Source organism: Myodes glareolus, chromosome 12 (assembly GCF_982192425.1).
Source record: "Myodes glareolus chromosome 12, mMyoGla1.1, whole genome shotgun sequence".
In the NCBI taxonomy this organism is placed as follows: domain Eukaryota; kingdom Metazoa; phylum Chordata; class Mammalia; order Rodentia; family Cricetidae; genus Myodes; species Myodes glareolus.
The window spans coordinates 81,424,911-81,438,122 of NC_142037.1; the positions used below are offsets into that span (position 1 = coordinate 81,424,911).

At 46.9% G+C, this 13,212-nt stretch overlaps 1 protein-coding gene across 10 annotated transcripts in view; it reads left to right on the forward strand.

Moving 5' to 3' along the window:
- The window catches only part of Mbnl2 (muscleblind like splicing regulator 2), a 155,766-nt gene that overhangs the window by 88,665 nt on the left and 53,889 nt on the right, over positions 1-13,212 (forward strand). For all 10 annotated transcript variants that reach the window (XM_048421760.3, XM_048421761.3, XM_048421759.3 and 7 more), the window contains one exon: positions 10,287-10,451. In XM_048421760.3, the coding sequence (XP_048277717.2) occupies positions 10,287-10,451 (165 nt within the window). The remainder of the gene's footprint in view (positions 1-10,286; positions 10,452-13,212) is intronic.

Genomic DNA, 13,212 nt, shown 5'->3' on the forward strand with positions numbered 1-13,212 from the left:
GCGCCTCTTCTAAGAGCTGTAGTGAAGATTAAATCAGAGTGATCTTCCAAAAGTTGCTTGAAAACTGCCTGCTACACGATCGGCGGCACCGTATTACATAACTCTTTGCTATTTTTGTCAAGGGCAAGGCCACAGCCTCGTGTCCCGTGTGCAATTCCATCCCAGCTTCTGGTATAAAACAGATGCTCCAGAGCCGTCTGTAGGACGGATAAAGGGATGGAGACACCGTTAAGCCCCTGTGCCCATCTTCCCTGTAACCGCCATGCTTCTCCAACCGGTACCCCCAGCCCTGTGCTATGGTACAACCGCGCCCTGCACCTACTCAGCCTGACTTTTCCGAACAAATTGTTATTTCCCTCTACTTCAGCTGGATCGACAGGCCATGCCCAAGCCACCAAATCGTCCAAAGCGACCTGGAAAAAATGTCTTTTCCTCCTGTGACTCAGCATGAACGCACTTCTTCCCCCCACATCTTTACACTCTCCACCTTTAGCCCCCCCTTTCCCTTAGCGCCCTCCGTATGACATCCAACCCCCTCCCACCTCTCCCTGAGAGTGCTACCACTTCTAATACACGGAGCTGTGCCCTGTGGCTTTGTCACAGACACGGTGATCTCAGTTTACCTTACGGACCTACCTACTGGGCAGCAACCAATCAGAATGCAAGGAAGATCTATAGGGAAGGTCCCCTGCTGGGTTGAGTTTAACTATCTGACAGCTGAGATCCTGCACTGGTCAGTAGATCGGAGGTGGCGTAGGAGTAGACAGAGAAGTGGCAAAGATACTTGACAATAGGCTTGGGACAGTGGCAATATCTGTCTAGAACAGTAATTCCTGTGTTTTAATAAATGACACAGACACACCAGTGCATACTTGCTAAATGTCAGCCTTTAAGGCCGGCTGTCTGTCTGTGCCTGAGTTCCAGGACCTCCCCCAGCAGTCAGGTGATTCTCCAGACAGTGGTTCAGATCAGACTGCAAACAACGGCAATAACCAACGATGTGCTGCGGGATGGCTGCGTGCCTCTGTGTGGGAAGGCTGCGTGCCTCTGTGTGGGAAGGCTGCGTGCCTCTGTGTGGGAAGGCTGCGTGCCTCTGTGTGGGAAGGCTGCGTGCCTCTGTGTGGGAAGGCTGCGTGCCTCTGTGTGGGAAGGCTGCGTTCCTCTGTGCGGGATGGCTGCGTGCCTCTGTGTGGGAAGGCTGCGTGCCTCTGTGTGGGAAGGCTGCGTGCCTCTGTGTGGGAAGGCTGCGTGCCTCTGTGCGGGATGGCTGCGTGCCTCTGTGTGGGAAGGCTGCGTGCCTCTGTGTGGGAAGGCTGCGTGCCTCTGTGCGGGATGGCTGCGTGCCTCTGGAGTTGGTAATGACTGGTGACAAGGGTGGCAGCCAGCAAAGTCATCTGAGTAGCCTGTCCTGGAACTAGCTCTTGTAGACCAGACTGGCCTCAAACTCACAGAGATCTGTCTGCCACTGCCTTTCAAGTGCTGGGATTAAAGCTATGTGCTACCACTGCCTAGCTGAGTAGCCACTTCTTACCCCCTAACAGGACCCTGTGCTCTCAACTAGATAATCTGACTTAAGACTGTAACGTCGGTGTCCAGCACTTTCTGCTGAAGCGGGCAAACTCTTGGCAGTGTGTTCACATGGCACCCAGTATTTAACACACTATGACGCTCACCACTCCGAACCGTCTCTGTCTACCAGTGTGCATGTGTGCTCATGTGTACAGGAATGTTCATGTGTATGTGCACATGGAGAGTCCAGAGGGCAGCATCAGCTGTCACCTGCCTACCTTGTCCTTCGAGATAACATCTCTTATTGGTCAGAAACACTTGAAGTGGTCTAGGCCAGCTAGCCGTGGGGCCCCAAGAATCTACCAGCCCCTCTCCATGTCCCCAGCACTGGGGTTACAAGCCGGTGCCACTGTGCCCAGCCTTTTCCCCACTCTGAATCTTAGTTACCATTTCATGTCATAGAGTATGTGGAACATGGTAAGACAAGCACATGCCTGTGAAACAAGAGAAGGAAAGCCATTGGTGACATCCCTGCATGACCCTGTGTAAGAGCTTGGTGCTGTGGCCTTTGCAAATGGCACAGCCAAAGAGGCCAGCCCTCCCCCGCAGGAAGAGCCCTAGAGCCACACTGTGATTTTCGTGGGCTCCTGCTTCACCCTGGCATGGTACACTGTTATGGACAGTATATCAGAAGAACCCACAAGTCACCACTAGACAGGTTCCGTGCTAGGTTGACGAGCATCGATGTCTACGCCGACCAATCTCTGCTCAGAAGACACTTAAATTTTAGTGGAAAAGAAAAATGGAAGTGGGAAAATTTTTAAACGAGGCGTTTGGTGCCCAGAAATTCGTTTCCCTGAATCTCTAGAGAACAGAAGGGTTGTTTAGGTTTCACTGATTCCTCCTTACGGCCAGGTTTCCAGTTCTAACTTATAAAATGAGGAACAGGAGCAAACTCCTCAACCATCAGGACAGCAGCGAACGCTCTTTCCCTGTCATGTGACACTGTGGGACGAGACTGCCAGGCAATTAGAATCCATTTTTAAAATATCTATGCTTCCATCGGCTTTGAGATGCCAAATGTGAGCAGCTTGGCCCCTTGACCTTTCTTCTCCACATCTTGTTTTATCTATTTTAAATTGTCACAGAAATAAGGGTGTGCGCCAACACCACTAGTTCCCGAAGGAGCAGTCGGCTCCCTGGTATTCACTGAGTCAGCCTGAGCCTGCCTGCAGAGTGCACCTGGGACAGACAGCGTCCCTTTCCCCAGCGCTCTAGTGAGGACGTCTGCCTTAGCAGACGCAGAGAGAAGCAGCAGTGGCATTCAAACCCTTCCGTGGTTAGTGGTCAGCCCTGTGCAGCACCCTGGACTCAGGCCATGGCCGGTGTAGGCGAAAGAGTGACACCTGGCTGGCTCTTTTGGAAGAGAAGGTGACATGGTACACACAGCTCTGTGTCCTGAGTTCACTCTTTCTCCTGCTCCCCTGAACTCCAGCAGTGATGTCCCTGGTGTGGCACAGCTGGGGTTGCTCATGACCACCTCCTGGTGTGTATGGCTTCTCCTCCATCGGGAATCTTCCTCAGAGCTTCCTGCGTGTTTCTTTCACACAGGGGACATGGCAGAGGAGAAGGAGCGTGTCCCGGAAGGGAGACAATGGCAAATATCCCACTCCAAGATCTTTAATAAGTGTGACAGTTTTTGCTATTTACCAGGAAATTATTACATAGAAAGTCTATAAAAAAATAAATGCATTATAAATTGAACCAAGTAATAGGCAGAAAGGACCTGCTTTTGATCCATGCATAATGCTAGCCACATAACTTGTTCCGTTTGATGGACATTCCGGTTATCATTTTCTTCCAAGCCTACAGTTTCCTTCCTAATCCCAACACCCTTGTGTGCTTGTATTTTATCTGCTGTATTGTGTGGTTGGAGCTAATAATACAAGGGACTTCTGTGGCTCGATTCATTTATTTAAATTCAAAAGAAGGCTAAAAAGCCTAATCTGTCACTTGCTTTGAGCAGCGCTGTTCCAGGCCCATAGGTAATGTTATGGATTCAGCTCTGATGTAAATAACCATTCCGTTCCCTGGACCTTTACTGGCAGAAGGACCAGAAGTTCCAGTCCAATGTTAAATTCCATCTGGGTTTCCTGTCTCTGACACCTAAGAATAAATAGTGAACCTGTGAAAATGTGATTCCCTATCAAACTGCAGCCCACCCCACCCCCACTTCACAAATCTTGACAGATGTTGACTACAGGGAAACTGAGTCTGTGAACACCTGGCCCACCAGAGGTTGACCCTCTTTGGAAATACCATCTGAACTCTGTCTCTAGCACAAGGATCAGATGGAGGTCTGTCAGGTGGGGGTTTTCACATCTGAGGTGTGTATACTACCTGCGTTTAATAAATCCTCCAAATTCTAATCTATCTGGACTCAATCCTGGGCTGCCAAGGTCCTCACACCTGGCTACACTGACTTATCATAATTCTCAGAACGTGGCCAGCAGACGTCCTCAGTGCCGCCTCTTACTGTAGCTGTTGGCTTTTGTGAATTTTTTGTTGTTGTTGTTTGTACCAGGTTGGGAGGATCCAAGAACAGGGATGTTTAAAAACCATACTCAGCCTTTTCTGTGTATTTTTGGAGCAACTTCTGCTCTCCCCCCGGCTCCAACAACTGTTAGAAAGCATTGATGTAGGAGAATCGAATTGCTCTCATCTCGCAGAAATGAAGATGAGAAAAACAAGACGTAGGCTTCTGTGAGGTCCGAGTAAAGTTCCCACAGCCATCTGGAGAGAAAGCCACACTCAGGACTTTTCCATCTGTAACGCTTAACTGCTTTAAGCTCTGGGTGAATCATGCTTTGTGGACCAGCCCTGGCAAGTCTCAGCGGAGGAAACAGATATTAAAGAGAGAGAGAGATCTAAGGCTCTTTGAAAAGATAAATATCCAGAGTTGGCACCAGGTCTGAGAGCAGGAGTAGCTAAGGGTTAAAGAGCTTGGTGCCCAGGCCAGGCAGAGCCATAGCTGCGGAGAAACTACACAAGCCATAAAGTGGCTTCACTCATTGAGTAAAGAAGGGGTTAATGGTGACGATGAGGATATAATTATGACAGTAAAGCTCAGATGAAGCTTACTGCTTGCCAGGTTAACTCTGTGTCTTGGTTGAGAAGCTATGGCGTTTAGAGAAGTGTTAGTACCTGTGTTTGCAGACGAAACAGACGGAGGCCGTAGGTCACACTTCCCAAGTTCCCGCAGCAAGAAGAGCAGAGCTGGATTTTCAGACCTCTTAGCCCAGTTCCCAGTCTGTTTCTTAATCCTTAGTTTAAACGACTTCTCCAGGCCACATCGGGAACTCAGGAATGTCACCCATGGCCAAGAGTACACTTCCTGACTGTGGGTTTCAGGAAGCTTATGGAATGCCAGGATCTAAGAGACCCTTCTGTGACTTTTGTCTGTGCACATTAGTGGTCCAGGACTTTCAGTGTTCCCAGGGACCACCTTCCGTGGCCAGCGGTGGGGTCTAGGATGCAGGAGTGTCACTTTGAGACCACAAATCATCTGCCCTGATGGTTCCATCCCGCAAGGTCTGCCCCCAGTCCCACACCAGTGTGACCTGTCCCCATGGACACATGCCCGTTGAAAGTCCAGTGATCAAGCAGAACTGAGAGGGACAAAGCTCAGAAGAGTCCTTACCAGGAGTCCATCCTCCCTGAGGGACCATATCCAGATCTATGAGCCATCATGTGGCCAAGGCGAACACACGATTAAAATTATTCCTCATTAATCCACTGTTTCTGTTAGGGTCTGTGCTTAATTGTAGGTTCACCAAGACAGGGGAGTAAGTGGGACAGAGTGTCTGTCACCTTCTGTAGAAGCTCTTGTCCAGGGGCAATTCTTAACTCCTTAGTTAGTATATTTTCCTTCTTGCTTACATAGTCCACTTGACGGTCTCAATTAGCATACTAGGAAAAGATTCTAAAAATTACTTGTTTTTTTAAAAAGGCAATTAAAAAAGTCATTTTTCTATTACGCTTTTTCTTTCTTACTCCAACCTGATTCTGAGATCTTTTCTTTGCCAAAGCTGCGGTTTTTCAATCCCGTGCCCCATATTTTAATGACTGTATAATGTTGGTAGCTCCAGCCTGCTGTTCTGCAGAGACGTATTTCGCTTCGTCCCGTGGCGGAGCAGCGTGGGCTCTCTGTACTGAAATCTTCCAGGGTTGCTTATTTTAATAGATTCTATTCTGCTTGAAATCCAAACTTCATTGTAACCACCGTCTCTTGTCTAAATCTTCCTGGAGTAGAGGTTCGGTAGGTAGAATCAGCCACAGAAAATCAATCAGAATTCTACTCGGATTTTTTTAAGCAAGTCATATCGACAACAGTACAATTAGTAATGTAAAACCTGAATAATCAAGGCAGCAGTTAAATGGACCTTAATATATAGATTAGATCCGACGTGTTAATCTCTCGCTTCCAAGCTTTCAAAGGCAATGAAGACCACGTCCTTCTGCTGTGATCTCATTTTTTTGTGATCTGGACTCTACCCACCTCTTGCTGCTTTTTCTTCTCTCACCTCCCAGCTCCTACTCACAACCGTTCCAGGGCCCAGCCTGGGAAACTACATGCAAGTTCTTAGATGGTACATTCCTTCCCAGAGCGTATACACTTACAGCAACACACCACACACATGCTCAGTACAAGTGAACATACAAAACACAAACATACCATGCACAGCATACATTCAACATATGTGTACAACACACACACGTACACACATACACACACACACACACACACACACATACGTGCTTTGGCAACCACCCATTCCCATTTGGGCTCCTGGGTATCTTTCGGTTCTCTGTTCAGGTAGCTCTTGTCATTTCTGGTCCTCTTCTACCCTCGCATCCCAGCATTCCCCTCTAGAACACACCCTGTAATTTGTAATTACACTGATTTTGGCTCACGTCATCTTTACCACCAGCCCACAGGCTTCATAAAGGAAGACAGTCTTGTTTGTGCTCCCCCTGGATAAGCAGGAAGCGTGATGTTCAGTCATGAATACCTGTTGAGTGAATTGGTGAGGGAGAAGGGTGAATAAGCTTGTGTGAGCCATGAGTCCTTCTTGTGAGCTTGCCTCTGGCGGTGCTGTGCTCCCAACTCCAGCCTGCCCAGCTTTCCCAGGGCTGGACGTTGCCTCCCGCATTCTCTGAAAAAGGTCTCTACCAAGAAGCCAAAGAGAAGAAACCTTAAAACCAAAGAAAAACAGGAAACACATCGTAGCCGCTGCAGGGGAGTTTCCACTTCATCCTTGTCTTTACTTCCTGGGCTAACCTCAGGAGACACTATCGTTGACACCTCAATTTTGTTTCATGGTGGCCTCTGGAGATGCGTTTGTTTCTTCACACTGCCCCCTCTCGGTCAGTTGTGACAACCTGCTTTTGTGCAAAGTGGCGTGTCCTGAGAAATCGTGTGCGTGCCTTCACGGGAATTTCTCTACAGATTGTTTACTGTGTCATACTAATAACTCATTATATTTGGACAGTATCTTTTCCTTAGGATTTTGGAATCCTATAGGGTCTCTTACTAAAATTCTGTTTCCTGGAATCCCACAGTGCTTGAAGTTTTATGCCTCAGATATCCAGGAACCAACATTTCTTAAAATATCGATACCAGACTGAGCTAGAGGCTCAGGGATATTTGTTTATATAGGGACAGTTGCAAAAATTATAGAACTGAAAATAACTCCAAATATGATACTGGAAGGATCACAATTAGCCTTTATCACGAAAGTTTATCCCATAGGAGAAATAAAAAACTAGTAAGAATAATTGTAGATCTGTGATCTCACACTTGCTCTAAACAAAATACAAGTCTTTCCTTGGATACTAGTAACATTTCTCAGAACTTCCTGTGTGCCAGACAGCTCTCTGAACTGTGTCTTAATTTATTTGATGACATAACATCTCTACAAGGAGGATGTAGTCATTATTTTCATTGTATAAATGAAGAAAGTAATCAAACAGTAACTCCAAGTCATACAAGTAGGAAAGGGCAGAGCTAAGCTGTGAGCCCAGAACATGAGTTTAACGGTGCTTGTGAATCCTCCAGTACACAGACCAAGAAAATAATCGCCTCTCGGTCCCACATCCCCACGTATGTGTATGTCAACATATTTGAGTTTTGTTCTGCATCCTGTTGTTTTGTGAAGGATGCAGGAGTTCTAGATTTGTTATCTTTCCTGGATTTTTAACTGTTGCAAATGAATATCCCAGTGAAGTCATAGAATCGAGTCAAGCAAGACGTGGATTTACAATACAGTCCCACTTATTAATTAGCCAACAGATGACCTGGAAGTTATCTTATTCTTTGGGTCCTGGTTGCTGTTCGGTGAAGTAGGCAATCATCACTGCTGCCGTAAGGAGAGGTGAGATAACCACCTATAAATTGCCCAGCACAGTGGTGATCAATACCATTCTGTGCTCAGAGTGTGTAAATGAGGGCAGCAGGAAACCGAATTAATCCTCATGAAAAGGAGGAATCCTTCAATAGATGATGGATCTAATGGTATAAGCCATGTTCTATCACCAGAAAAAAAAAGTGGTTAATATAGTTCTCCAAGGGCTCTGGTTGTAAGAAGGAATGGCAGCATCAATAAGAAAACAATATTTTACAGCCATTTGAAGTCAATTTGAATAGCAACAAAGATTGGGTTTAGAAGAATAGTGGTCAAATTGATAACCATATCCCTGAACATTCTACCATCATGATGCATTGTGGGCATTTTGCTGATTTCATCCCCCCCACACACACACACTTAGAATCCTGTTTCTCCAGCCCCTGCATTTCCCCCACCTACACATCTGTGTACACAGACCCACACATTCTACACATCTGTGTACGCAGAGCCACACGTGCATCAGGGCTGCAGTCACTTGGTTGTCGGGTGCCAAGTGCAGAGCCTCTGGCTGGAGAGTTGGGACTGAGGTCACAGGAGATGCCTTAGCTTTTGTGCGGGAACTCTCCTGTGTTGGATGCGCCTGCGCTCCAGCTGATGTTTCAGGTCCCATCCGTGTGTTCTGGTGGGTCGCCTTCCTTCACAGACGGCAGGCAGGATTCATCCTGGACGTCAGACATCAAGGCAGCTGACTCACTGACTGGCTGCACGCTGAGATGAAGGTGCTCGCCCCATCGGAACGGATCGTCAAGAGAGAAAAGAGAGAGCTGTAAAGTGGAAGAGGACTGGAAAGAGTTCACAGGAATGGCGGGACCCCAGGAAGTCACGGAGCCTGGAGTAGAGCTAGAATTAAGAAATGAAGACAAAGAGCTGTCCAGAGAAGATGTGCAGAGGATCAGAGAGAGGGCGAGGGAGGGCAGAGTCAAGTCCAGGAGCTGCTCCAGCTTCTGGTGCCCTTGCTGTGGACTGGGCCTTACGATGTCTGTCTGCACGCAGGAATCGGAGTAGGAAAATCCATGACAAGAACCTGAGGCTACGGGTCTGATATTGCTTACGCTGAAGATTTGTGAAATATCAACTTGTTTTCATGCTCCCCCCCACCAGACAATGAGGCAGTTGTTGACACCGTTGAGTAGAGCTTCATGGTGACACAGGTTGATGGCACAGAGGGCCAGGACTGAGCCTGGGGCTCAGGTCTGCCCGTCGCCATGGCTTCTAGGGGAAATTCTCACTAGAGGAGAAACTGGAGACGCCAGAAGTGCAGCTGGAATTGGGGGAAACACAGAACTCCAGATGTTATGCATCAGCGTCGCTGTAAACAAACTCATTCCTCCAGCTCCACCAAGCTTGCCTTAATTCCTTTTTTATCTGATAAACAGACCCGTACTCTTTTCTGCCTGGTTGCAAATAGACTAATTCTTTAGGGAATGGTGATGTTCCAACTGACTAACGCAGTTTGCTGCTCTTTCTCTGGAAATTGCATAATTCACACATCAACGTGATTCTCCTATAAGTGGTAGTTTTGCAAACTTTGGTACTTTGCAATCCCATGTGCAATTACTTTTCAGGTCTGATTGTATACACACCCGTCACCTGCTGGTTTGTTTGCTTCATTTTACCAGTTTCCGTGTTCAGACGGTAACACAGCCATAAAGACTCCTCATTCTGTCACGCTGTGGGACTAAGTCGGAGTCTCCTTTCCTGGGGAAGGGCAGGGAAAGGATGGCAGCTCTGTTTATGTATCTGGCCGCGGGTGTTTGTCCCAGCTCGCACTGAGCTATCGCCTGGGTGGGTCTCAGCAAGCAGTTCCAGGGGTTCTGTCCCCCTCGCCTCACCATCAACAGCTGCAGACTGCTTACTCTTTGGCCAGTCTGGAACTCACACTCCAAACCCCGACTCTCATCTTCGTCACATGTGTGTAGCAGCCCGCTCTTCACATGTTTACATCACTCAAGCATGTACAGACCAGTGAGCAACAAAGACCTTGTGGGTCAAGATAAGCGTGCTCCTCCGATTATGGAGGCCTTCCTCCTTGCTCTCGGCTGGCACCAATTTGAAATGAGTTGTCTAGGTTTGACATAAAGAAAGAAAGAAGGAAGAAAGGGAAGGAAGGGGAGAGGGGAGAGAGAGGAATGGGAGGGACTTTGAAATCATGTAATATTTGACTCGTTCTTGTAACACACACACACACACTCACACACACAGTCTTGGAAGATAGGAAATGAAAGTAATGACGTAATGACTGTGACATTGCCGGCGTTGGAGTGGCCAGCTCCCGACTGCAGTTCTAACCTCAGGTTGTCTATTTTACAGGGCCGCTGTTCGAGAGAGAACTGCAAGTACCTCCACCCTCCGACACACTTAAAAACTCAACTAGAAATTAATGGGAGGAACAATTTGATCCAGCAAAAGACCGCAGCAGCGATGCTTGCCCAGCAGATGCAATTTATGTTTCCAGGAACGCCACTTCATCCTGTGGTGAGTGTACCTTCTGTAAGGACGGGTGGGTGACTGCCCGGGCAGTCCGGGCAGTGCCGCGCGACCGAAAATGACCTCCCCTCACTCTGTCACTTTGGTTGCGATTACAGCGGATAGCTCTGAATTAGAGTGGATGCTAAGAATGAGCTGTGTGTTTTTCTCTTCATTTAAATGGAAAGATACTTGCGTAGAAATGGGACAAGGACTTCTGATCAATACCTGGGAAATTTGCACCACGCCAGCTCTTTCTCATCAGTGAACTCTGCTTTTCAGACCATCTTCAAATGGAAAGCGGTCTGCATCTCTATTTGGAGTTTGTGATTTCTGGCTAGAGGTCGTGATGCCTAAAATAAGTTTAGCGGTGTGTTGGGTACTTTATGCAGTTAAGGGCACCATCTAAGACAGAGAAAAGGGAGACCAGAGAAGAATAAGCTCTCCAGTATCATGCAGCTGATACGTTGAACTTGAACTAGGTCATTAGCCAGGGTGCTCTGGACAGCTTGCTCCAGCTGGAGGCTGACAGCAGCTGCATAAGAATGGATGTCACCAGCAGCCACACACCAGGAGATGGCCTCCTCACTTAATCTTCTGTCTCCCTCAAGCCTGCAAAGGGTGTGGTAGCTGCTGCAACCTCAGATTCCACGTCCCAGGGAGTTGAGTGGGTGACTATGTGTTGTGTAATATTTTTCGCCTCGATGTCAGTGTTTCAGTCTCCCACTTTAAAGGTCTTGAAATTGCTTTAGAAGTAAGGCCCTCAGGGAGAAAGGAGTGCATTCAATGCCAGTGAGTTTCATTTACAGTGTGAATTATGTATCGAAAACAAGGTAATTTTTAAAAAAGCCAAAGTGAGTGGATTTTCACAAAAGATTGCTCCACAGAAGTCAGTCTGTATTGTACTAAAGGTCTGTGTGAGTGAGCGCAGCGAAACTGAAAGGGATGGTGACCAGCGACCACCACTTCCTCTTTTGTGTTCCCATGAGATGGGTTGGGGAGAGGAGGATGGGCTGGAAGAGTGGAGAGACCTTAGCCATTTTCTGGAAGTTCTGGTCGCCTCCAGCCAGAAAATGATTCCACGATTCACCTTTGCCCAGGGTGGGAAAAAATGCAGATGATTCCAAGGTAAAACAGACACAGCCTTCGTGGATAGACAGATGTGAGCACAGGGCTGAGTAAGAGCCAGGCAGAAGAGAGAAGGAGATTGCCCAGGAAATGGTTGACTGAAGGAAAGAGGTATCAATAGGTCATCACACAGGACCCGGCAGAGCTGTACCAGATGGGCAGACCTAAGGCACACGGAGCTTAATCGAAACACCAGCCATTTCAGTGATTCTGTTCAAAACGCCACCGTGCATCATTTACAATTCATTTTTTGATGTGCACATAAAATTTGTTTTATTAAATTACCTAAATGTTAAAATAATGTACTTATACATATTAAATAAGGTCTATGGAAGTAAATTTAATAGGAGCCAGGTCGATATAACAGCAGTATGTTATGTATCTCAGTCATTCAAACTATACACTTCCTGTTTGTAGAATTAATAAGAATCGACTCTCGTACTCAGTCCTGTTCATACTAATAAGGAAAATGTATTCATGCCTTAAATATTATTTGAACTATTTAAGTTTTTTGTGTGTATATTTTTGTATTTACCTCAGATATCAATCAGAAGTTGATCACTATTCAATAAAAAAAGGAAAAGCCCACTTAAATATTGCAATACTGGTTTCAAAATCACAGGAAGTATTAGAGTACAGAATGTGCAGAATCTAATATTCAACAACTCACCAACAAATTTTCCTTAGAATTTTAGAGATGAATTTGTATCCTAGTCAGTTAACTAAATAATGGTCCTCAGAGTTCTTGCTTTCTATAGATGATGATAGATAGATGATAGGTAGATGGATGGATGGATGGATGGATGGATGAGAGAGAGAGAGAGAGAGAAAACACAGGGTCTTTGCAGTTGCGATTGTAGTCCACAGATGGTGAGATTCTCTCAGAGTAAATGTAGTCACAAGTGTCCTTAGAAGATAGAAGAGATGGACAATGTGGGATTGGTCCAGACAGAAGACCATGTGTCTACAGAGGCAGAGACTTGGTATGGTCACAAGCCAAGAAAAGCCAGCAGCCACCAGCAGATGGAAGAGACAAATGATGAATGTTCTCCCCCAGAGCCTCCAGAGGGACCATGCTCTGCCAGTGCCTTGCTGATAACGCAGCGTAACTGTTTTTGGGCTTGCGGCCTTCTGCACTCTGACAGGATAAATGAGCATTGTGTGGCCCAGCAGCTAGAGTCAACTCAACAGCAAAGAAACTGATGATCAAAGAAGTGAGAACCAATCCATTTGGTCTCCTCCCTACCTCAACCTCTTCACTGTGACTCTTCCTTTTACTTTCTGCCTCCCAAGCGTCTCTGGAGTCATTCCATGGAAATCTCTCCACAATATTCTTCTCTATTTCCAAGCTAGTGACTACTTTTTACCTTCCTTGTTAGTCTGAATGCTTGATTACCCACACTCCCCATGTTGAAGCCCTCCCCTCTCGGGGTGACATGATTTTGGGGTTTATATTAGGCAAGGTTCTCTAGAGGAACAGATGAGAAGGGGACCTCCTATATTACTAGCTTCCACAGTAGGGGTGGGTGGGCACTCCAGCATGGACCTGGAGAGGCACAACATCATGTAGCTGCCAAGTCCAGGAAGCTGAGCGGGTTCTCTCTGGCACTGAAAGCCTGGAAGGTATCTCAAGAACTGCAGG